The following is a 23,600-nucleotide window of genomic DNA, read 5'->3' as shown; positions in this document are numbered from 1 at the left end:
AGATAAAATTACTACATAAGCATCGAGGACATTGTTTTTTTTTTTTTTTTAGATGCACATATATTTGGATAAAAGGAACCTAAGTTGCAAACAAAAGAACTACTTTTGAGAGGAGTACTGGAACATCTAAAGGACAAAAATATCAGAGAGGGTGTGCATGTGTATGTACAGGCAGGGCTGGCCAAAAGCAACGTGCCGCCATCTATCACCTTCCTTGTTGCTCTCTCACAAGCCTAACCACAGCTCATGTTTCTAGGTCTCAATCTGAAACTGGGCTAATGAGAAGAGAGTGTCAAAGGGCGCCATCGTACTTTCACAGCCCTCGAGATGGGACGTCTCCTCATCTGCCCACTTTCATGATCCTTCCAAGTGTAGGCAGACAGTTCTGGGTTTTGAACAAAGGGGCCAATGGCCAGCCCTATACTGCTTCAGTATAATATGTAAACCCTTCCCAATCCTAGACAGCTTTGATCTCTTCCTTTTCGCACGTAATTCTAGTCTGGTGATCCTTCTGATGGACGGTTTCTACAGGACACATCTGCCAAGATGGGTCTGACTTAACTAGGTCCTAAAACATGACTATTGACCATCTTCCACGTTTTCTCACTGACCATTTGTCTCGCTTTTGAATCCTGGTAACCTACTCATCGAAAGAAAGCGTAATAAAATAAGGGAATTTCATGTTGGATAAGGCAGGCTCTATGAAGTATTTTTTTTTAATAGGTTTTCATAAGACATTACAAGCTATTGAATTCCCATCAAGAAAACCTATTTCTATTAAATTGTGCTAAGTGCTAAGGTTTTTACTCTTTAGGTTTTCCATTTTTTTCTGCTTGTGCATTGTTCCTATGCAGGCCCCTCTGGATATGAGTTGTGAAGTCATATTTGTCCGTGCAAAGATGCTGGCAGATGCTGCACTGGAAAGGTCCACTGTCACCGTGGCAACTCATATGCAAAGCATACATCACTTCATCCAGAAAGACAATGCCACAGTGCACGCATTTCGTTGAAAGTTCGTCTTGAGTACTTCTATCGACTTTCTCTGTTTTTACTACATTCAAGGGACCTTCACTTTTTACATTGGACGGTGCCTTCGTTTTCTCCTTGGAGGCACCGTTTGCAGTTGGCCCAGGTCTGGAATGCTTGATCGCCAAATCTAGAGGAATGTCATTGTCTGACCCAACAGCTGAAAAATGAGGAGGCAGATTGAAGGTGGGATAAGGCACATAGTTTTGGCAAGGATTTGGTAGGCCAGGCACATGGCTCAAGTAGTGCGGATTCCCAGGAACAGAGAGCTTATATTTACTCCAGAACCGCAGCCAATCCGCTTCACTCTGGAAGTCATTATGTACAAAGGGAAGTCCAAAAAGAGGGTACTGGTACTTTTCAATGGGGCTGCCTGGTGGTGAATAGTTGGGGTGTTTCGCAGGTCTCATGTACTTTTCTATGGGACTGCCTCTCTCAGAACTTCCTTTCCCTTCAGATATGGATGAACTATTTCCTGGGTCTCCAGTACTTTCCTGAGGACTTTTTATCTGAATGTGCAAAGGTTGCATCCTTTTGTGAATATCCAGAGTTTGGCTGACCAGGACTGGCTGCTGAGCAGAATGGCTTTTAGTCAATGAACCCTGGGCTTCATATTTGCTCAGGCTCGGGAGCGGAATTTCTCTCTGGTGACTTTCAGATAAATGATCTTCTGCCCTCCTCTCTAAGGGGCTTCCATTGACCTGCTCCTCACTGCTACCCCTCTGCTGTTTGTTGAGCTGCTCAGCCTGAAGTGCCTCTGGGTTAAGGCGCTTTCTTGTTCTTCTCCTAATAATCTGCTCACCGTTGTTTTGTTTAATGATGTTTAAAGGCCTGGGAGTCTGCAGAGAGAACACACACACCATACATAAAAGGCATACATGAAAAAACACATTAAAATGCATTAACAATTTCCTCACAAATACAAACCATGCTGAAGTTCAAAGCGAGGGATAGGCTTTATGCTATGGATTTACTAAGTCTTCTCCTTTTGCCCTAAGCAGGATCAGAGGAAGTAACCGAAGTGCACAATTTTAGCCTAATTAAATCATGTTCATCTTTGCAGGGAGGACGGAAAACTTTTAATCTACTTGGGAACAGCTTTTCCAAACTCAATAGGTTCTGGAATTGCATCACGGAGTGATAAAACTGTGTAGAAAGTTACTTGAAGAAAGGAACTTTGTTTTTTCCCTAAACTATTTCTCAATGTTTCTGAATCATGCCCTGAGAAGTCAACACAGGGGTGATAGGTTTGGAGGGCGACTGGGAAAAAAATTATACAGTGCTGTAGACTAACTGGGTCTCACTCCCTTTGCCGCCAATGCATGTGTTGAAGTCCTTACCCCAAATGTGAATGTATCTGGTGATTAGGTCTTCAGGAGCTCACTGAGGGGAAATGAGGACACAGTGAGACCTGCTGCCGCAAGCCAGGAAGAGCCTCAGCAAAAGCGAGACTCTGACCTCAGACTGTGCAGTCCCCAGAGCTGTGGGAAATTACATTTTTGCTGTTTCAGCCATCCAGTCTGGAGTATTCTGTTATGGTAACCTAAGCAGACCAATGCATACATCCTTCTAAATAGTGGCAAATGTTAAATGAAATACTCAATACCCGAGCATAAATAATCAATGAACAACTGACAGAAATGTGAGGAAATCGGGTATGGAAAACCATCTCCAGGGGATTTGTAGCCTTGCTCATAGAGCCAATCTCTCACCTAATCTAATGAACTTGAATGCTGATTTTTGCTCAATCTGGGCATTTTATTCAGCTTATGCATTTGAGAACTGCTATTTATATACATGTCCAATAGATGTGCATGGTATATGACTATGTGACTAAAATCTATAGATAAAAATATCAGATACTTTAAATGGGCCAAGAGCAGATTTTTCTACAATATTACTGAAATCAGGAAAAAAATTTAAAGAAATTATGGATTACAAAATAATTTGCGAATTATTCTTAGAAAGCGTATACCTTAATTCAAGATGTATCTTTTACATAGAAAACAAAATACTCATAAGTCACATTTGGGATGTTTCTCTTATCAAAGAGGTATTCTGAAGGGAAGAAGGATAACATACCTATTTCTGACAATACAATTACTGTTTTCAGTACATTAACTCATTTGTCCAAAATGTTATTTTATGTTTTTATGTTTTGGGGCCACACTCTGTAATACTCAGGGGACCAAACCTAGGTTAGCAATGTGCAAGGTAAGCGCCTTGATCTCTGGGTTTGAACATTGTCTTATAAGAGCTTTTATTTATATTATAAAGATGCAGTATTTATTTACTCTCTATCTTAAAAGAAATCCTAAAATTTGCATTATTATTTTCATCATTACTATTTTTGTTTTGTTTATATGCCTAGACCAGGGCTGGGAGATACTCCATATACTGGGAGTACTTTGTGAATTGTGCAGTGCTAAGGGACAAACATGGGTCTCCTGCATGCAAAGCAAGTGCTCTACCCCTTTGAGCTATTTTTCTCAGTCCTCATACCTTCTTAAACTCATCAATGCTTTTGCAACTGCCTTTGGCATGGAATGTACACACAACCTTGGTGTATTTTAATTTGTAATGAAAACAAATTTTCATTTTATTTTTATATATGACACTGCTCAGGAACTACTTCTGGCTCTGTGCTCCAAAGACACACCTGGTAGCGTTCTGAGGACCAGGAATTGAAAGAGGATTAGCCGCATGCAAGGTACTTGATGCTTGGACTATTTCTCTGGCCCTTAAAATGAACCTTAAAATGAAAAACACCTTGTTTCTGGGAAGATGAATATGAGAACATTGTTTAAAAACAAGGGTTTAGCTTAGATCAGTTATTAAATTATCATAGCTGGGTGATCAGTAGTTTAATTAATTTTTCACCTATGAATAGCTAGAGTTCAATTAAAATCATTAATGCCAATACTCATTAAATGAATGCTTACTGCTGTGTTCAAATGGCGAAGATGAAAATAAAATAAGGGCGCACAGAGAGGAGACTCCTTCGATGAGCAACATACTAGAAATAACTACGGTTTATTTCATTTTCGTGCCCCATCCAGTGGATTATCCGTGGCAGTCTATGTGGACCATCCGGGGTTCTGGAGATCGAACCCAGATGAGATGCATATAAAGCAAGTCCCTTAGCTCCTTCACTATCTGTCCAAACCTATAACTAAGTATTTTACAGTTTGCCACCTATTAGTATTATTGGCAGCATCCATTCAAAAAGAGTGCTTCCATAGGTCCATTTACGAGCAGGCTTTGTCTAAAATTGTATTCCCTCTAGCTGTAATCTGTTCATTGGCCTGTGCTAAGAGCTATGGGAGAATGCCAAGCAAAATGAAAAAAGGCCGAGGAAAATAGGTTTCTGTTTACTAACGAGGGTATTCCTAGTTTGAAGGCAGCTCTTGTCAGTGGCTAACTTTCTGAACTCAACAAATAACATTCAGGAAGTTAAGTGGCTATTCGGATAGGGGACGTGTGAGTTTAAATTTCACGACAGGATTCTGACTAAAATGTGGGGGCAAACAACTTCAAGTACACCTCAGTGAGCCATAAAATCTTAAAACACACAGCACTTTTGTACTTTCCTCTCCTCCGCCGCGTGCTACTCAGGCCCCACTAATTGTGCCCTGAAACCTCATTTGCCACACAGCGGCAGTTCACCTGCTATTCTGGGGTGCTGCTGTAGAAGTACCCTTCCTTCTGCAGTAACCTCCTGTCCCCCAAGCAGCCACTGTGACCTTGAAAAGTTCCAAATGGAAACCAGAAATGAACCTGCTTTCCCTGTCCTACCTTTTATGTGGTTGAACATTGCTTTAACCCCCCTCCCTGTAAAAAAATTTTTTTTCCCCTATGTTTGATCATTTAATAAGGTTCCCCTTCCTAACTAAATGAATTTCTCCAAATTCTGATAAGCATTAGCTTGACTCTCTGATATGGGGAGTTCCCAGAAATTAATCACCTCCTTCTTTTCTATCAAGAGAAGCGTAACGCATCACTAATGATCTCGAAAGTATCTCCCCATCACTTTTAAAGCCACTTCACCATAAATCACATGTGTGCTAACAGTGACGGTATGAAACTCTGGAGACAGACAGTGCAAGCTGGGGAATGGGACTCCTCACACCCAGCCCCGGCTGCCTTCAGATGCTTTTCCTGACGCCCGGGAACAAGGTCTTACCGAGTGGAGCTTCTGATAGAGGCCACACGCGTTGCATACATATCCGCCATTTGCATTCTTTCGCCAGAGAGAGGTCTTTGTGGTCAAGCAATTGGCACAGAAAACACCCGAGCCTCGACGCCTCTGAAACGAGAGAAAAAAATAAAACCCCAAATGGGAAGGTCAGAGGTGAGTCACATGATCAGTGGTGTTAGCCCAAATCAGCCCAGGAGTTTTGTCTTTGGACTGGCAACAATGACAGTGTAAAACCACACTGCCCATAATGAGGTCAGGTTCAATTGTGTTTAATAGGCACCACTGATTTTCATTATAATTAACCCTACAGTGATGGATGAGGTGTGGGCAACACCAAAGGCTTTTCACAGGAACAGCTTTAACTTTTTGAACTTTGGGTTTTGTGCCTTTAATGATGGCCCCTCGATGCTGAACCCTAAAATATACCTTTTAAACGTGTCAAAACAGAAGTCAAAAGACAGAAAATTGCAATATGCTTAATACTATGGAAAAGGAGAGACACATGCCACCTGAACTTTAAAAACAGTCAGACTTGAAATAAATGTGCGTGTAAACCATTTGGTGTCATTTTCTATGACAGTCACACAACGTAAGAGTGTAGAGAATAGAAGACGTGGTCATTCTGGGTTGCAATTAGAAAATCGGAACGCAAACACTATTTCTTAAAACTATGAAGGACTAGTAGAAGCTTGTGCCAACTACAAACACAATATTACTAATGGGAACCCTATGAGTTGCCTGTGTTAGCCAGACAACACTGTCCCATCAATGGTTATTTATTTTATTTGACTCAGACTTGGAAATCACAAGCATTTCCGAATGCAAATTGATTTCAGTGGGCTGAATTCTGTAATCACCAGATTCCAAAATAATCTAGGAACACTTAAAAAGTAGATAATTAGTATTGCTTGTTCTATTCTTGCTATCAAGTAATGATTCCATTAAACTTCTCATTGAAACAAAAGTCAGGCTGTGTTTGTAGTCACAAATACTAACAGGCAGGAAATGGAATTCTCTTGCTACCAAGAAAAAAAGAAAAAAAAAAAAGGACAGCCGGAATTGAGATTCTGCTTTCTCTAGGAAGCAAAGTCTTTCATGATAAAATATGCACGCGAGATAAGGAGTGGACAAAAGTCTTGCTGGAACCCAATTTTGTTATTAATTTAAAATTACAAGCACTGTAGGTCAAAATTTCAGGGATTCATGAAATTTAGGCAATTTATTTAACTTGAGTCCATACTGTAGACTTGTGGTATCCCTGCCAAGAAAATACAATGGTTATAATTGTACTCTGATACATTTCAAATGGAAAGCTTTCTGCAGACATAATTTTGGCTTCAAGACTGGAACACTTTCTTGGCATTGAAAGGGCATTTGATTCATCGGGTGTTTCACAATGTATCACTAAAAAGACCTGGTGAGCAGCCAGTTCCCTATAGGGTAATTTTTCCATCCAGATGCAAGTGCTATCAGAGGCCCTCGTCAGCTAAACTAATTATGATCTTGCAATTGCTGATGCCTGCTCACTCTAACATTCGACATCCTCCATTAATCATCAATACAAGGAAAATGAATGAAACGTAAAGAAATGAGGGCTGGTAAGCTGCACAGCCATAAAAATCTGAAATGAGAGCAATAATTTAACGATATTGGGGGAATGTTTTTAGTGAGCACAAAGTCAGGCTAACAATTGCCCTTTTCAACCAAGAACACAATTTCATTAGTGTAGTAGGTTGTGCTACTTTAGGTGATGTAATAAAAGTTAGATTTTCCCCAAGATAATCTCTGGCTCCCCCTCTGCTCCCCCAACCCAATCAGGCCCAGGAAGAGATCCTCAAGGTTCTAAACCTCTGTGTCAGTTCACAAATCCCAATTGGAAGCTACTGCACAGTTGAGACTGCCGCTTTCCTAAATGCAGTGAACTATTAGAGGTTGTGTTTATCAAACACTCTGGGGCCCCTTTATCCAAAGTGTGTTGAGGAGCCTAGTTAGGTTATAATTGTGAAACTTCCCTGGGGCCATGCTGTCTTTTTCCTAGATCTAAATAACATGGTTGGCAAATAAACAACAACTCCATCCACATAAAGGCAATGCAAATGTCCATTTGGAAACTAACCCACATATATGGCTGAGGCTCAAATTTGAATGTGTAACCACTCACTCCAGCCTGCTTTGCTTTCCTTATGCCCTGGGTGCTTGACACAGCATGCCAAAGTGGGTGTAATCCTGGTTTCAGAGAATGGTTTCAATCCTTGCACAATTTTGTGCTTAATTCTCTTGCAAAGAAAATGCCCTTCATTAGTTGGAAGGAAAATCCTGAAATTACAGCACTGGTTTCCACATGCATATCTTACTTTAAATGGCACTTATGCTCCAATAAAATCTGGCATATCTATGTAAACCCTATCTTATTTTAAATACAACAGAGTACTCTGATTCACTTACTCAGGACTCAGTATAAATGGAGGTTAATAATCAGATTTAGAAGTCAGACTATTTGTATTTGAAACGTTCTGCCTTTGGCTGGGTGTAACTCTGGGCAAATTACTTAACCTCATAGTGTTTACATTTCCCCATCTTTAAAGTGTGAGCTGCTGTATTATGTGAGCTAATGGATGCAATTAACTCAGTGCCAGGGATATAGTAAATGCTCAGTAAGTTACTATTTGTCAAGGATATTCAATTGAAACCTTTTTTTGGGTAAGAAATCTTTTGTTAGTTTTTCATTCCCTTTGCCTATTTTTTGAAGATTTTTGGATATGCCTAAAACACACAGTAAGATGCTATCAAATGTATTTTATTTGTGTCAGGCTTATCAAGAATGAGAATGGAAAGTTGAGTCAGAGTGAAATATCTAGGTGTTCACACCTAGGATTCAATAGGAGCAGGCTGATGTGGGGGTGGAGAGTGGGTGGTGAGAAAAATTTCACATATTAAGTAACCTCCCATCTAAACAAATTTATCACTTTGGTAAGCACTTTAGAATCCTTTTTTTTCTTAATGCACTTGTAATTTTTGGAAGAAACAGAAAAGGCAGAAAAACAGATGATTTTTCAACCCAAGTTCTTGGATCACAAAGATCCATGCATGCTCAGTCTTTCTAAACTACAACACAGATTTAAGCCCTGACCTGCTCATATTATGTTCAAGATAATTTAACTGGGAGAGTCAGTTCTTTTGAAATGAACAATATCCTTCGTCTACTTAAGGGGCTAAAGCATTCAGGTAGAGCATTTGCCCTGCACACGACTGATCAGGGTTTGATCCCTGGCATCCCACAGGGTCCCCCAAGCACTGCCAGGACTAACTCCTGAGTGCAGAACCAGGAGTAACCCCTGAGCATTGCTGGTTTTGGCCCCAACACAAAAGGAAAAAAAAATCTTTAGTCTACTTAAGTGTAGAGATGCATTCTAATGCTGACAGAAGATGGAAAGGGTCTCCCCTGCCCCCACTTTTAAAATCAAGCTGGGCCTTGTCAAAGAAGAAAAAAACTCTTTCGTAGTTTATTGCACATGACAGAGTTTTAAAATATTTTGTAATTATCCTTTGTGCTATGTTTAAGGACAGAAATCATGACAGTCATCTAAAACATAATCTCAATAATTAACAATAATTCAAAACAAAAACAAAGTCTCAATAATTAACCCGAGGTCTTTCTCTCGAGTGACTAAACATGGATACGGTGGAAAATCATCTCATGTCATTACTTTTATCACTTGCAGTCAACTCCTTTTGAAATTTTTTTTCAAGATTGTTTAAATGCCTCTTTAGATTTTTTTTTCCACTCAGTCAAATTTATCTTCAGTTGGACAGATGTGGCTAATGATGGCCATTTCCCTGCTGGAATTTGCACTCTTAGTTCTGAGAAGCAGATTAAAACTAGATCATGAGGACACAAGATCAGATAGAAGCAATCTCTTAACTCGATTTTTATACATCACCAGAGTCACACATTGGTGCCCTATGTGTATGTTTAATAAAAATGGTTCCTCCTATTTCTACAAGCTGCTTTTAGGAGTGAATAGTAATTTGAGCTTCCCTGATGCAGTACAAGGAGAAAGGAGGACAATAAGAATAAGGGCACTTCAGGGAGAGGAAAGGATAGGAGTAAGTAGCTGGTGGCATACCTGAGGGGCATATTGAGTAGTATTTATTCCATCATTACTCCTGCAGGCTGAAGGAAAGCTTACAAAAGGCACACACCCTCCCCAGCATTCTGAGACTTCTCAAAAGAGCAATTTCTCCCTCGGTGTAAGGGTTCAATACCCAAGGTGGGAGTGAAGGAAATTCAGCTGAAAATCCTAGCAGCATCAAAGTCAGCTCAAGTAAAAAAATTCTACAGGAAAAAAAAAAATCTGAACCAACAACTCAAGAACTCTGTGTGTGTGTCTGTGTGTGTGTATACACTATATACTATATACATTATATAGAATATATATACTAATATACTATACAGACATACTAATATATTTATAGTTAAATATAGCATGTTTAACTATAAATGCATTGCCTAGCACTGTGAGGTCATACCTGTGTTGGCTCTACATTATTTCTGTCATCTGGTAATTTCCTGGGTGAAAAAAAAGGAGGATAGGAAAAGTCCACTGTATGAAACATTGCTTTGAGGCCAGCCGGGTGGCTGGCCAAGCAAGTACTTTTCAGAGAGAATTTCTGAGAATTCTTCAGCCCGCTTCTTTCCTTTCCATATTTCAAATGTATTATAACCACAATACTGATTTTCACAACAGCAATTTAGGTGATGAATTTGAACTATCATGCACGCCAGGATTTGAAACAAAAAATGACGCACCCATCTTTTAATATAAGTACACTTTAAATCCAACATAATTGTCTTTTTCCTGCTGTGGCGTGCACCAGAAAGTATGAAGACTAGCTATCTAAAAAACACTCACAAAAAACAAAAATGTAATTTTAGCTTTTAGAGTCACAATGAATTTCTTCATGGTATCATTATTTTATTTTTTCATGCCATTCACATTTTGCTTTTAGGGGCTTAAACTCTCAGTTACATATATCACTCATGGCTTAGTCTTGGCACATCTGTTGGTAAACCCAGATGTTGATTTTAAGGAAAAAAAATGTTTTAAATTGGTTCAGCTTTTATCACATATTTTATATTATTTGAAGATTAGCCAAAAACAATCAAAAGTTTTCAAATTTCATTATTAACAAAGAACCGATTTCATGTGATTAATAAAAGGTAATTTGATTGAATTATTCATTCAAGAGGCTTAACATTTAGAAACATGGATATTCACCTCCCAGATATTAAGCCTTGGTGAAGGAATTTGTGCAGAAATGATCCTTTATAATAGTTTTCTATGAGTACGAACCATGGTGGAACCATGTAATTATATAACAACCCTTGATAGGCAGAGTATTTACTCACATTTTTTATGGTTTTATATCTTAGCCATTTTAAATCAAATCAATGTGAAATTTGATATACCTGCTGTTAGTTTGGATGGACCTCAACTATTTTTAACTCTTTAAATAATTTCTGAGCCCATTTGATTCTATCAAGAATCAATCCTTCATGAACTTCGTTTGGGGAAATGCACATTTGGCCATGACAGTAGCGTCTGGTATGGTTTTGCAAGTAATAAAACTTCAGTAGTAAATTCAATTCCGTTCAATTCTGGAAATAACTGTTTGAAAGTCCACTCTGTGCCTGGCACTGTGCTAGGAATGGGGTGCAGTGATGCCACGACAGACTGGGGTTCTAATCTCTCAGAGTTTCCAGTGGAATCTGCTAAAATCATAGCCTGTCTGAAGTAAGCATGACATAAACTGAGACTGTTGGTGAGCACTGACAGTTTAATTCATGTAAATTATGTGGAAACTTTCCTGAAGAAGCAAAAGTATTTCCCATAAATAAGTCTCATTGAAAGGCTAAAAAGTTATCGAAAAAATCTGAGGATGGACTCTCTGCTTCTTTATAGAAACAGATAAGTGTCTAGTCATTTGGGAAATAAGCTGATGTTTACCATCCAATAACATCCTCTCAATAACATTGCCTTATCAACCAACATAAGAGTAGATACTAATTAAAAAATGTCTTTGAGACTTCCATGTGTAGCTGACATTCAAAAAAAAATCACGGAATAAGTGATGACCATTATGCAAGTCATTATTACTATTATTCATCCTACCGACTCGCCTGCACGGCAAAGCCTGGCAAGCTACCCGTGACGTATTCAATATGCCAAACACAGTAACAACAAGTCTCACAATGGATGTTACTGGGCCGGCTCGAGCAAATCGATGAACGACGGGAGGACAGTGCTATAGTGCTACATCCTAAGAGATGCAAGCGGCCACATTCCTCCTCTCACTCCCCTTCCAAAACTGGCTACCAACTAAACACTAGGAGATCCTATAGGAAATATAAAATGCAGCACTTAAAGCCGCTTAGAATACACGGAGGCTTCCCTGAACACCGTTAAATTAACAGTCAGAATTTTGTCAGTAGCACATGTTGGTCAATATTATTTAGCAAGAGCAAGAAAGAACTCTGCCAGCTGAAAGCAACAGTTACAATATCTTGGCTGACTTTTGTTCCAAATAAAATTGTGAAGAATCGGTTGAAATGGGCTGTACAGCAAGTCTATGCCTGCTTTCAAACAGCCCTCTTTGCCCTCAGAGTTCTTGCCAGAAAACTGAAGAGACTCTCCGAGGTTCAGCCAAGCACCAGTCTTATAATCACCTATCTCAGCGTTTGGAAACAAAACCTGTTTACCCTGCTTATTAAATTCACTTCCTCAACACATCAGCAATGATAATGGAGACCAGTGTAAACTAAACTGACATCCCTGGCTAGAAGCAATGGAACAACTTCTGTTCCAGGACGTGAGGCAATACATACTCAAGTAATTATATATTGTACCCAGGTATAAATGGGCCCAAGACTTATGCCCTTGACACGTCACGCATGGGAGTGGCCCACTGATCAGGAAAGGCGAGTGCATCCACAAGTAGCCCCATTTCCTCACTTGAGATCCCTTCGCTGTGAGAGCAGAAAAATCAAGATTCCCCAAAGCTGGGCGCAAGCTTCATGTTATGCCTCATTTTCAAATCTGCGTCATCTCAAAAATGGATGGCATAGATATATAACACACTATACAGATCTAAGGATCCCCAGCTCATTCTCAGGCATACCCCATGTTCCGTAAATTAAAACAACAACAACAACAACAAAAAACCAAAAACGACTTTTATACCACAAACGACTGACTTCCCAGGAAGAGGCTTAGAAACACCCAGAGTTTGTGGGGTTTCAAACGATGCTCTCTCTGTAAGAAAGCGCTGTCTTTACAGGACTATGCACTTGGACAGCTAAAGATGTGGCTGAAAATTTATGTCTGCACTGTCTTTTTTCATTCCACGTGAAAGTCATTATTGTCAAACAAACCACTCAAATCTCTCACTGTTTCTTTTTCTGCCACCACGGATCCATTTTCACCTTTTCTTCTGCTAGAACAATAGTTGGAGAGTGGCTCTACAGGGAATTTCTTCTGTGTCAGTGCCAAGATCTGACACAGAAAATAAGAGGAGAAAGGGCTTTTTGGAGGAACAGTTAAACAGTTTTAGTACCTATTAAGCAAAGTTCAGCATGAGATTACAAGAACTGATTGTCTCCATAAAATTATTGAACATTTAACTGAAACAATAACGTACCAGACATTATGGGAATTTATCACAATAAAAAAATAAAATCTGGCTGATAAAAGAGACCAAATGTAGAAAAATCCCACAGTCCAAAAAACTCAGCCTCACAACACTGATTGTAAGATAAGAATACAGTTAGTTTTATGCATTACCTATGTAGGGCTGCCCTTGTAAGAGGTGGCGATGCTAATTTTTGAAAGAAACAGAAAAATCTAACAATAGTCAGATGTTATTTTCCTATTGGTGACAATAACTGATCCCTGAAAAAATAACCACCCTCAAGTCATTTACATATACAACAACGATCCCTATGGAAACTTACGCAAACTCTTGATTAATGTATGAGATTCTGCCCAGAAAAAAAATTATACAAACTGTTTCATCAGTAACTTCAGACTGTTCCAAAGAGTGCAATTCACAAAATATATCCAAGGATTCCATATAGATCTCACTGCCTATCTGTCATAGGGTTATGAATCTCTGACATCTATGATCCCAGTTTGGATTCATCTTAAATTATTGTTCTTATATCCACCAGTAAAGAACATTATTTCTTTGGGTTATCTATACATCCGCGTTGGTAAGTTGAGACAAAACCATTCCATTGTATTTGTTTTATTTTACTCTTTATATGGGGGGGGGGGGGGGGAGACTCCCAAGCGGTGCTCAGAGGCTCTGGGTGGGGGGAGGAGGAAATCTCTCTATCCCCAGAGAGCAGTTCAGTGCTAGGGCCTGAGATACAGTGCTGTTTGGGTCCCGCGGTGCTGGGGGGTCACCTCAGCTCTCCTAGCAGCATTTGCAGGTCCCCAGAGCTGCAGCTGACGAGACTCCAGAGCTCTTGGGATATTGGGTACAAAATCCGGGTATGGACCAATGGCTGTCCTCATATGTGCCCCACAGCTTATGCAGGGGTGTGTGTGTGTTTTATTTCCGGGGGTGGGGGAGGTTGTTGTAGACCATACCTGGTGATGCTTAGGTGCTAGTCCTGACTCTACTCTGAATACAGGGCTAGGAACAGAACTGGCTCAGGCACAGGGAAGGCAAGTGGCTTGACCCTATATATCTCTCTGGCCCCCACAATTGTATTATTAAAATCATTTTTATCACACAGTAAAACTCTCGATTACTATTCTGACCCACATTTAATAATCACTATCATGGAGGTAAATGCACTTGCCTTATGTGTGACTGAACTCAGTTCTCACCCTGTGTCCATATATAATTTCCTACAGCACTGCCAGGAGTGATCCTGAGCAAGCAAGAAGCAGCCTCGGATCACCATTGGGTTTGGTCCCCTAATTCTCCCAAATTAAAAAAGTAATTTATATCCAATACTTATTAAAGACTTACAATTTTCAGGATAATACACTACAGACTTAGTTTCATATCTGACATCCCCCAAATGATCCAGAGGCAAGTATTATTAGTGCTGGTTATTTTTACTTTTTTTGGTCTGTATATTTATTTTTGAGCCACAATGGTAGTGCTCAGGGAACCATAGGTGGTAACAGGCACTGAACTGGGGTGAGCTCTCTGCTAGGCAAGCACCCTTTCTCCTGTACTATTTCTCTGATCTGACTGATTTTTACTATTATTAGTCAACCCACACTACAGACGAGAAAACTGAGGCACAGAAACATTTTCTTCACCCAATTACCAAATAGCAGGACTAAGACACAAATCCATGTCTCCCTCACTGGAGTCACAATTCTTAACTAAGTTTCAAAGCCTATTACTAAAGAGGTGATTGGGGAGTTTTTACCAAAAATATTTCACCATAGCTTGGCTTTGAAGAAAGCTTATCACTTCAAACCACCATATAACAGCTGATCGAAATTACAAAAGTTTTGAAGTAGCAGAAAGAAATGACTCATTCTTGATCAGATATGGCAACGATCTGTTTTGAGGTTGGGAGATACAGTCATAGCCAGAGAACACAGCATTTAGCTGATGGAGAGGGAGTGTTAGGAAGGAGGATGGCAAAATACATCTGTTTGGATCCCATTTTTTCAAAACAGAAGAAAATAGTATGAGAAATAATCCTTTGCTTAACACCAGAAAATCAGTGACACCAGTGGCTGAGCTTCTTGAATGCCAGTCAAAAGGGAGGGAGTTGGCACTGAGATCCCTGTGTTCTTTTGCATGTGTTGGAGATGGGGCAGGAAAAGGGGGGTGTTGGGGTTTCATCAAATTCTGTAAATACATATGTTCAGATCACAATTCACTAGATTCTCTATCTTGGTAGGTACCCTAGTGGAGACCTTTTGCAATCTGTGGCGTCATTAATATTCAAGATGAAATACTGCCAATTCTGAAAAAAAAAAAAAGAGGAGGGTATTTTACCAAATTACTTAGATCCAGGAAATATGAAAATATTTATTACTGTTTCCCTCCCCGCCCAATTAAGTTACCCAACAGTATGTTTTTCAATTAGTTGATATGGGTATCTCTCATGTAGGATGCACTTCCCAGTTCACTGTGGAAGGCTTAGTTATCCTTCAATCTGAACACATTTTACAGGCTAGCAAATTGAGAGGACACAGGGCCAATGAGATTGGTCAGAGCATGGAGTCTACCTAACAGGAAGATGGTAATTTCAGCTGCGTATTTTCACCTAAACACAATCAAAACTACTCATGGAAATACAGAGCTAAATATATTGAAGATCAAAAGAATCGGGAATCATATATGTATACAAGAGATGCCATACTAAAGATGTAATTTAAACTAAAACTGTGGTAAAATCATAGTGGGGCAATCCTCACTATTTCATCCTATATGTCTCTGAAACCCACAAAGGGCAATCAAAACCTATGGAAAACAAATACAAACCCGACTTGAGTATTGATTTTTTTTTTACAACTAAGTCTCATCTGATACTTTTTTAGGACATATACATCGCATATATTGATATACATCTTTCTAATGTTTAAGCGCCTAGTAAATCATGCCCTGTTCACATTTAGTAGTTAGTAGTTAGTTCATATAGTAACTAACACAGTTCACATATAATAGTTCATACAGTAACTAACACCAAACATGAACAGGTAATTTTCTTATAGAGGTACTATACAGGCAAGGGGAAAAAAAGCTTTTTTTTAAAAAAAAAAAACTTTAAGTATTTAAAGTTTCAATAGAAACTCTTTTAAAAGAGACATCCTGGAATTTGGAATCAAACAGAAATGATGCGATTTCCTCACAACAGAAATATTCACCAGGAAAAAGTGCTCGTGAAGCAGCTCACTCAGTCAAGACACAGAAAGGACTGTAATAGGATGTCCTCTCCGCCAGCCCCACTCCCCCCAAATAGCTCACGTATGCGACTTCCTTTTCCATTACCAACTTGTCTGCAGTACCATCTGTAAAAACGAACACATACCTTGCCCTGCCAGTTTCTGCTCTTGCACATCCATTAGTGGAACTGGCTGCAGCTGGTCAAGAAGAAAGCAATGATTGTCTCTACTTTTCTACGGACTCATATACTCTCTCTCCAGTGCTACCATATCAGCACAAAGGCAATACGTCGTCTTGGGTAGGGAACTGCACTTAATAACCTCTCTCAGATGGTTCTGTGTGTGATCTGGAGTTTGTTAATCACACGGTATCACATACCAAGCTAAGAACTGCCTCCCTGCATCACACACTCGAGACCACCTCTCGGTCAATTTTACCACAAAGAACAATTAAAAGCACTTCCTACTCTGACATTTTGTGCATGGAGCAGAGTAGCAGGAAGGCTATACTGAGGTTTGGAAATACATATTCAGACACCAAACTCTTGGGCTGCGGATTTTATTTCGTGAAAGGAGCTCTGAAAAAATAACACTGCAACTAATTTTTCTAAAACCTTATTTCTCCCTGCCTCGGGTTTATATTCATTTACTGACAATATTTTATCCCTCGAGTGCATTATTAAACCATTCATAAGCCCTGCAAAACATGGAAATAATTTAGAGCACAAAAGTACACTGAATTAATTTTTAAAACCAAAACCAATCTGCCTGGAAGAAACAGCTATTCTTCCTATGTGGGATTCGATGAATTGAAAAGGGAAAATATCATCAATGAACAAGTTCTTAAAATATCTGAAAACACTATTCACAGGAAAGCTGAAACTGAAAACCTGTAACAGGAAAAACATATTTTAAAAAATGAGTGAGTTGTCTTCCTTTACTATTTCACACTTCTGAATTTACCTAAAACCTACAGGAAAATACTCTTGCAAAGGAGATACTTTATCGTCGGTGTGTAAGTTTCATATTCAAAACATCAGAATGCCAACCCTGACTTTGCTTTTCATATATAGAATTGTCTTAAATGGCCAAATAATTCTGCATTCTTGGCATTTAGTACAGGAGATTGAAATGTTGGATTTTAATTATTTAAATATGCAAGTGACCCCCTAGGGAATTAAGACTTCTGAAGAAAGGGCCTATTTTCCTTGTAGTCTTTGTAGTATCAGAGCACTGTAGTTAGCAGGCACTTAATTATATACAGAATAACTTAACCGACATATACCAGAAAAAAAGGTGACCACTGACATTCAGAAAATATATATCCACATTTATACATAAGTTGAACTTGAAGTACTACATGAAAGATAAATGATAGCCATAATACAAGTAAGCTTTAAAGTGAAAATGGCTTCCCTTTTGTAAAGCTAGAAGAAAACTGATAAATTTTGTACCATATTTAGATGATATGGCAGAAGAGAGTCTTTGCTTAAGTTCTGAAGCAATTTTCAGAACTAGAAAAGGTGAAACATATTGGCTTGTGGTCATTTGTGTATATGGGTTTGTGTGTATGATACACAAATTCATCAAACATTTTTAACAAAAATATTGAATAAATAGTCAGTTGCCTCTATTTCCATTAAAGCAACCTTATATTTTATAAGTGGGACTAAAATACCAGTGATGTTTGATTAAGCAGAACAAACTTCTTTACTTTCCTGGAAAACTGAGAATAAATATAAAAAGATCAAATGACTAGGAAAAAAAAGCCGACTACAAAATACTGAAAGAAATTAAGTATTACAGTACCTAGGAGAGTGTATTATACCAGCTTAATAATTATTGTTTTTAATAGGTGGAAAGTAAGACAGTACCTTCATTTTGGAGATTCATTTTTGTTACCATCTAGAGTTGTTTTCATTTATATATACACTCATTGTATAGGTGTACAATTAAATACAGGAGAAAACCAAGTTCCAAGCTTGACATGTATCAGATACACACACTACTACTTCTTTCTTTCTTTCCAAAGATATTATAGATTTCAGGTATCAGTAGATACCAGATATTTGAAAATATTTAAAAATCTGAATAAGCTTTTAGTATGTATATATGTAATTAAAATAGTTAAGATTTATATAAAATTATGCAAGGAATATCACTTTTTTAAACATGAAAAACTATACATAGTGAAACTTAGATATGGGTAACTATCTTAAAGTTTATCCACATGAATTACACACTTGAAAATAAGATCTATTTCTCTCTCCATCCTCCCACGCCTTCTCCTCTTCCTCTTTGTCTCTTATATTCTTTTTAAATTTGTGTTCCAGAAGAGATTTAAGTATTAAATTTCATAAAAGTTTTGTAGTGACTTGCTCACTTTTGTAAGAATCGTAAGTCTATCTAAAGTAAGTACTTCTTAACCAAAGAGCTAAACAAGAAATTTGGGAAGGGAACAGTGGTCCTTGGAATTTTCAAGAATTTAGGAATATAAAGAAATAGGATCAGTACTACTATGCATACTATTGGTTTTAGCTTTAGAAGTTTTCTTTCCATGTAATATTACCACATAGACTATACACATTATAATAAAATATGCTGAGATTGATATAATTCAGAATTAAAGCCAACTGATTTCATTTTATATAAATAGGACTTAGAAACCTACACACAATAATTTTGTAGATAAATCATATTTTAACAGAAAATATGCCAATGGGTACTTAATTCATAATTACATAAAGTGGATTCACTTAGGTTTATATAGATCATGTCATAGACTTATTTACATAAGAATTACTTGGATGTGGGCTGTAAATTTCTATCTACAACCAAAGATCTGGAGTTGACACCTTTTATTTTATATATGTACATGCTTATAAATTTACACACACACACACAAAGATACATCAAAATACAAACATACACATGTACATGCACCTTTCCTATAAAAAAAAGTTACTTAAAAAACACATCAATCTTTTTTTTTTTTGAAAAGGCAAATTTAGAAGGCTCAAGATTGTCCTGTTTATAATAAAAAATAAAATAAATTTTAAACAATGAAACACGGTGATAGGTTTGGGTTTTAAAATATCTTTTCTTTAGAAAGAGAAGTTCTATGTGGTCTCAATTTAAAAGGTTCCAATTATCAGGCCTGGAGAAATGGTACAGCAGGTAAGGTGTTTGCTTATCAGCCAACTAAGGTTTGATCCTAACCCCAAACTTCTGGGCACCACTGAGAGTGATCCCTAAGCTGAGAGTCACTGGTTTCTTTCTTTCTTTCTCTGAGCAGAGTTGGGTGTGGTTTCCAAACAAAAACAAACAAAAAAGTTCTATCTATCTAGACTAAAAGATAAAAGAGTTCTGAAAAGACCACATGTTCAAAGTGCAGTAACAAAAATCAGTGAATCAAAGAAACAGGAAACAGGCAGGCAGATTTAACGAATAGTTAATAATTTATACAAGATTTAAAAAATTCTGCAGTTACCGCATGCTCCAAACAGTTATGTACACCTAACAAAATGTTAAGTGGACAGGTCTGATATATCTTAATTACTATTCTACACCTTTCATGATTTTATTTCTTTTATTTAATGTGTTTGTTCATGTGTATCTTTCTTAACCAGAATAGTCATCTTTATTAAAAATAATACAAGATTTCAAAAATAAATAGAATAGGTTGATCAGTAACAGATTAAAATTTAAAGCGATTCATGTTGGAAAAATATTTGGTAACAGAAAATGTGCCTTAGTCACAGAACTCGTAACTTTTAGAGAAAAAAAATCACCATAGGTTTAGCTAATTAGTCTGCCCAATGGAAGGCTTTTATGTTTGTAGGTTTACAAATTTCAGAAAATGACCAAATTATTCCACTTATATCATTAACTTGACCCTTCACAAGATCTGACCTCCTTAATAGATTTGTTTTATAAGATATGACATCCTGAACAGCTGTGCTATTCTTTCGTGAACTTGACTTTTTTTTTTTTTTTAAAGCAAGAAAACAGACTGACTTACCAAAGCACGAGTGTTCTTTGGTAATGGTGGGGGAGGAAGGAATCAGAAATGGGAAAAAGTTGTGAAGCCCTATCTGAGAGAATTAAATAAAACACAGAGAAAAACACCAAATCATTGAAACATTTACGGCCAGTTAAATAATGTGGAGAGAAAGTGAATACATCACCATGAGCTGAATTCATTAATAAGGATTATGCTTATTAAAATCCACTTTCTAAATAGAAACTAACTTAAATATTTTGATTTTCAAATACCCAAATGCTGAGAGTGATGCACTAAAAATTGTAACATGTTTGAATTCTGTTTAACAGTCTCTGTTCAGGTTTTATGTTGAGAGAATTTGACTACATATTATATAATGAAAATGTCAGGAATTTCTTTTTCTAAGTGTCTTGCCAGGCCAATTAACTTATGGGTACTGAGAATTTTAATTTATGTTAAAATGTTCTACAGATTATATTTTATGTAGCAATTAAATACTTTGATGCAATCAGAATATTAATAGTACTCAGAAAATTCCCTTAAAGATTTATAGCTAAAACTTTGTAGTTAAACTTGTAACTCTATATAAACTGAATGTTGATTTTTATATTTTAATATAATTATAGTTTAAGCATATAAGGTTCTCTATATTTATAAATATTCCCTTTCTACTCCGTTCTGTATCACTTAATCTTACAGAGGTTAATTACCTTAGAATTTTGTCTAATTTTTTGAGTCCATAAGGTTTCAAGATTTAAAATTCAAGAAAGCAGTTCAGACAAATAACAACAGCACATAAGAAAAACCTATTCTTAATATTGATTACAATTTTTAATAAGTTATCTGTTTGTCTCATTGCTGCTTCTTATCTTCCACTATTGTCTCACATATAACAAGCTCAGGGTTCCTTTACGAAGGCTGGAGGCATTAAGAAAAAAAATAAGTGAGACAATACTTTTTTAGTGTCTCAGGGATAATTGTTACCTTCCTCCTTTTCAACTCTAAAAGAAAGCAGTGTCTATTTTGCTTAGGGCAGTTGTTTAAAGCGCATGCTGTCAGAATCTTTTTAACTTGAGTAGGTTTAAGATTATTTAAAAATTATTATTGTAACAGTCTCCTATTGCTGTCGATGATTAGCATACACAATGTCCACACAGAGCATAGTATTCTCCCAGGAGACACATATTCAGATTCCCCTCTGGGTATCTGTATCTACACATACATATATTTTACATGTGTGATTCTAAAGGGTTTATTTTAACTTAAGGAAAAAATGAGTCTGAACTATAATAAAACTACTAAAACATTTGGTCTTCTACTTACAGTTCTAAAATTCATATTTCAAAACAAACTGAAAACAATGTTCACCCAAAGCAGAGGGATTTCTGAAAGTTATCCATTACTTTATCTCACTATGTAATTTGATATTGTAATATAATCTCTGAATGTTAGCAGTTAGCTTCATCAGTATAACAAAGCCATTTATACCAGATTATTAAGATATACAGTATCTCTGTTTTGTAATGAAAACTCCTAAAACATATTAATCTGGAAAAAAACATTTTAGTTTATAAATATGTGACTTGCTTTTATTGCTAGGTATCTTATAATTTTAAGTTAGCAATATGGGGCAATTTTCTATTACGATTACACTTGTTTTGTTTCAAGTCATAAACATTGGTTTTCTTGGGTGTCCTTCTAAGTTGATTTAGATTTTCCTTAGTAAGCAATGCACAGCCTTCTCCACCCCTCTATTTCTTTGAAAGTTTATTACCTGTTGAAATCTTCTTGGCTTGCACAAGTAACAGACAGGAAAGAAAAAACAAAACAAAACAAAAAAGTCCCCAATCCTTACAAGTGAAATGCCTGCTATTTAATCAATAGAAGAAGGATTTTCTTCTTTAGGACCCACTGTTCTATAAGCTCTGCATCCTTTGTTCTTTTGAACTAAAAATAAAACCTCTCTGGTTGCCACAAAATCAGAAACTTCAAGTCACTGTGCAACACACTGAAGATATGAAATATTACCTTGTTTATACATTGACTACAGTTTGGCAATCTATTATGTTTGAGTATCACCACCAGTCACTTCTACTATGCAATGATGACAGGTCTCCAAGTCTCCAAGTTCTCTAAGTGATAAAAAAAAAATTTCCTTGTCTGGAGAACTCATCTGATTTTTTGGAAGCGAAGAGATGAACTCAAGAGTAAAGGTGATGGCAGATATCATTGAGGTCATGTTAAAATTCACAGCCACGGATGGACCCTGAATCAGAAGCACACCCAGTACAGGAACAGAAACTGGAGGGCCACAATGCAGGCTGATCCCTGCGAGTGCTCAGAAGGGCTTAGGGTGCATGTTATATACAAGAGCCCCAGGTTTTGCTGATTTTGGAGAGAACACTGTTTCGAGTCTAGAATGACCCATTTTGGCACTATGATCTCAATGATTGGCTAGTTACATCATCAGATATTTTACCCTGAATGACAACTATGCAATTAATACATAATCATTCAGAACACTTCAACTCAGAGGAACAAACCTCATTTCTGATCCCCTGGCTCTAAAATTCATGCTGGACATTATTCTAAAGACTTACAACAATATTCTCCCCACAGTCAGCAAAACCCAAATAAATTGGCAGCTTCCTTAGGTGGTGGTTTTGAAAGTCTACACTCACTTGGTATAAGTTCTGGTATGTTTATTTATAAACGTCTTATTACTTTAAATTATCACCTCATGTAAGAAAAGTTCAGTGTCTTTGAAGTGTTTATAATTTTGAGGGGAGGTAAGGTAAACACACACGGAGCAATTAAGAGAACCACGCAAGAAAGTAGACATGTCTCCAGCCTAGAATTTTGATGATTCCTATGCTTCTACATTACATCAAATAAAAAACTAAAACACACATACACACATTCAACTGTTGAGGCCATGGGAAGAAGATGGTAGGACTCAAATAAGTTCTGAACCATTACTCATTATTGTATGTTTTTATTTTTCAGTTGCTTATAGCAGGGGCTGGGGTGATGCACAGTGGGTAGGGCGTTTGCCTTGCACGTGGCCGACCTGAGTTCAAGTCCTCTGCCCTCTAGGAGAGTCTGGCAAGCTACCGAGAGTATCCCGCCCACACTACCCATGGTGTATTCGATATGCCAAAAACAGTTACAACAAGTCTCACAAAGGAGACGTTACTGGTGCCCACTTGAGCAAATTGATGAACAACGGGAGGATAGTGCTATAGTGCTTATAGCAGACAACAAAAGCCAAACTAGTGATTCATGCAACTGGAAAACAGAAAGACTCTGACTTTAGGCACACTTGAACCAGAATTTACATGACTTCATAAGAACATGCTTTCTCTCAACCTTTGGCATACATTTGCTCTGTGCTTGAAACAGTCTTGTTCACATCTATGTGGAGGGTAAAATGGTTCTTGCCTATCACCGT

General features: G+C 37.6%; 1 protein-coding gene across 5 annotated transcripts in view; it reads right to left on the bottom strand.

Moving 5' to 3' along the window:
* Nucleotides 1-314: 314 nt before the first annotated feature.
* TRPS1 (transcriptional repressor GATA binding 1) overlaps nt 315-23,600 on the bottom strand; it is a 246,416-nt gene continuing 223,130 nt past the window's right edge. For all 5 annotated transcript variants that reach the window (XM_056111577.1, XM_056111558.1, XM_056111549.1 and 2 more), the window contains exons 5-6: nt 5,210-5,332; nt 315-1,865 (exon numbers count right to left, since the gene is read on the bottom strand). In XM_056111577.1, coding sequence (XP_055967552.1) covers nt 804-1,865; nt 5,210-5,332 — 1,185 coding nt within the window. In that variant the 3' untranslated portion in view covers nt 315-803. The remainder of the gene's footprint in view (nt 1,866-5,209; nt 5,333-23,600) is intronic.

Source organism: Sorex fumeus, unplaced genomic scaffold (assembly GCF_029834395.1).
Source record: "Sorex fumeus unplaced genomic scaffold, SorFum_2.1 ptg000002l, whole genome shotgun sequence".
Taxonomy (NCBI): domain Eukaryota; kingdom Metazoa; phylum Chordata; class Mammalia; order Eulipotyphla; family Soricidae; genus Sorex; species Sorex fumeus.
This window is presented reverse-complemented; position numbering and strand designations above follow the sequence as displayed.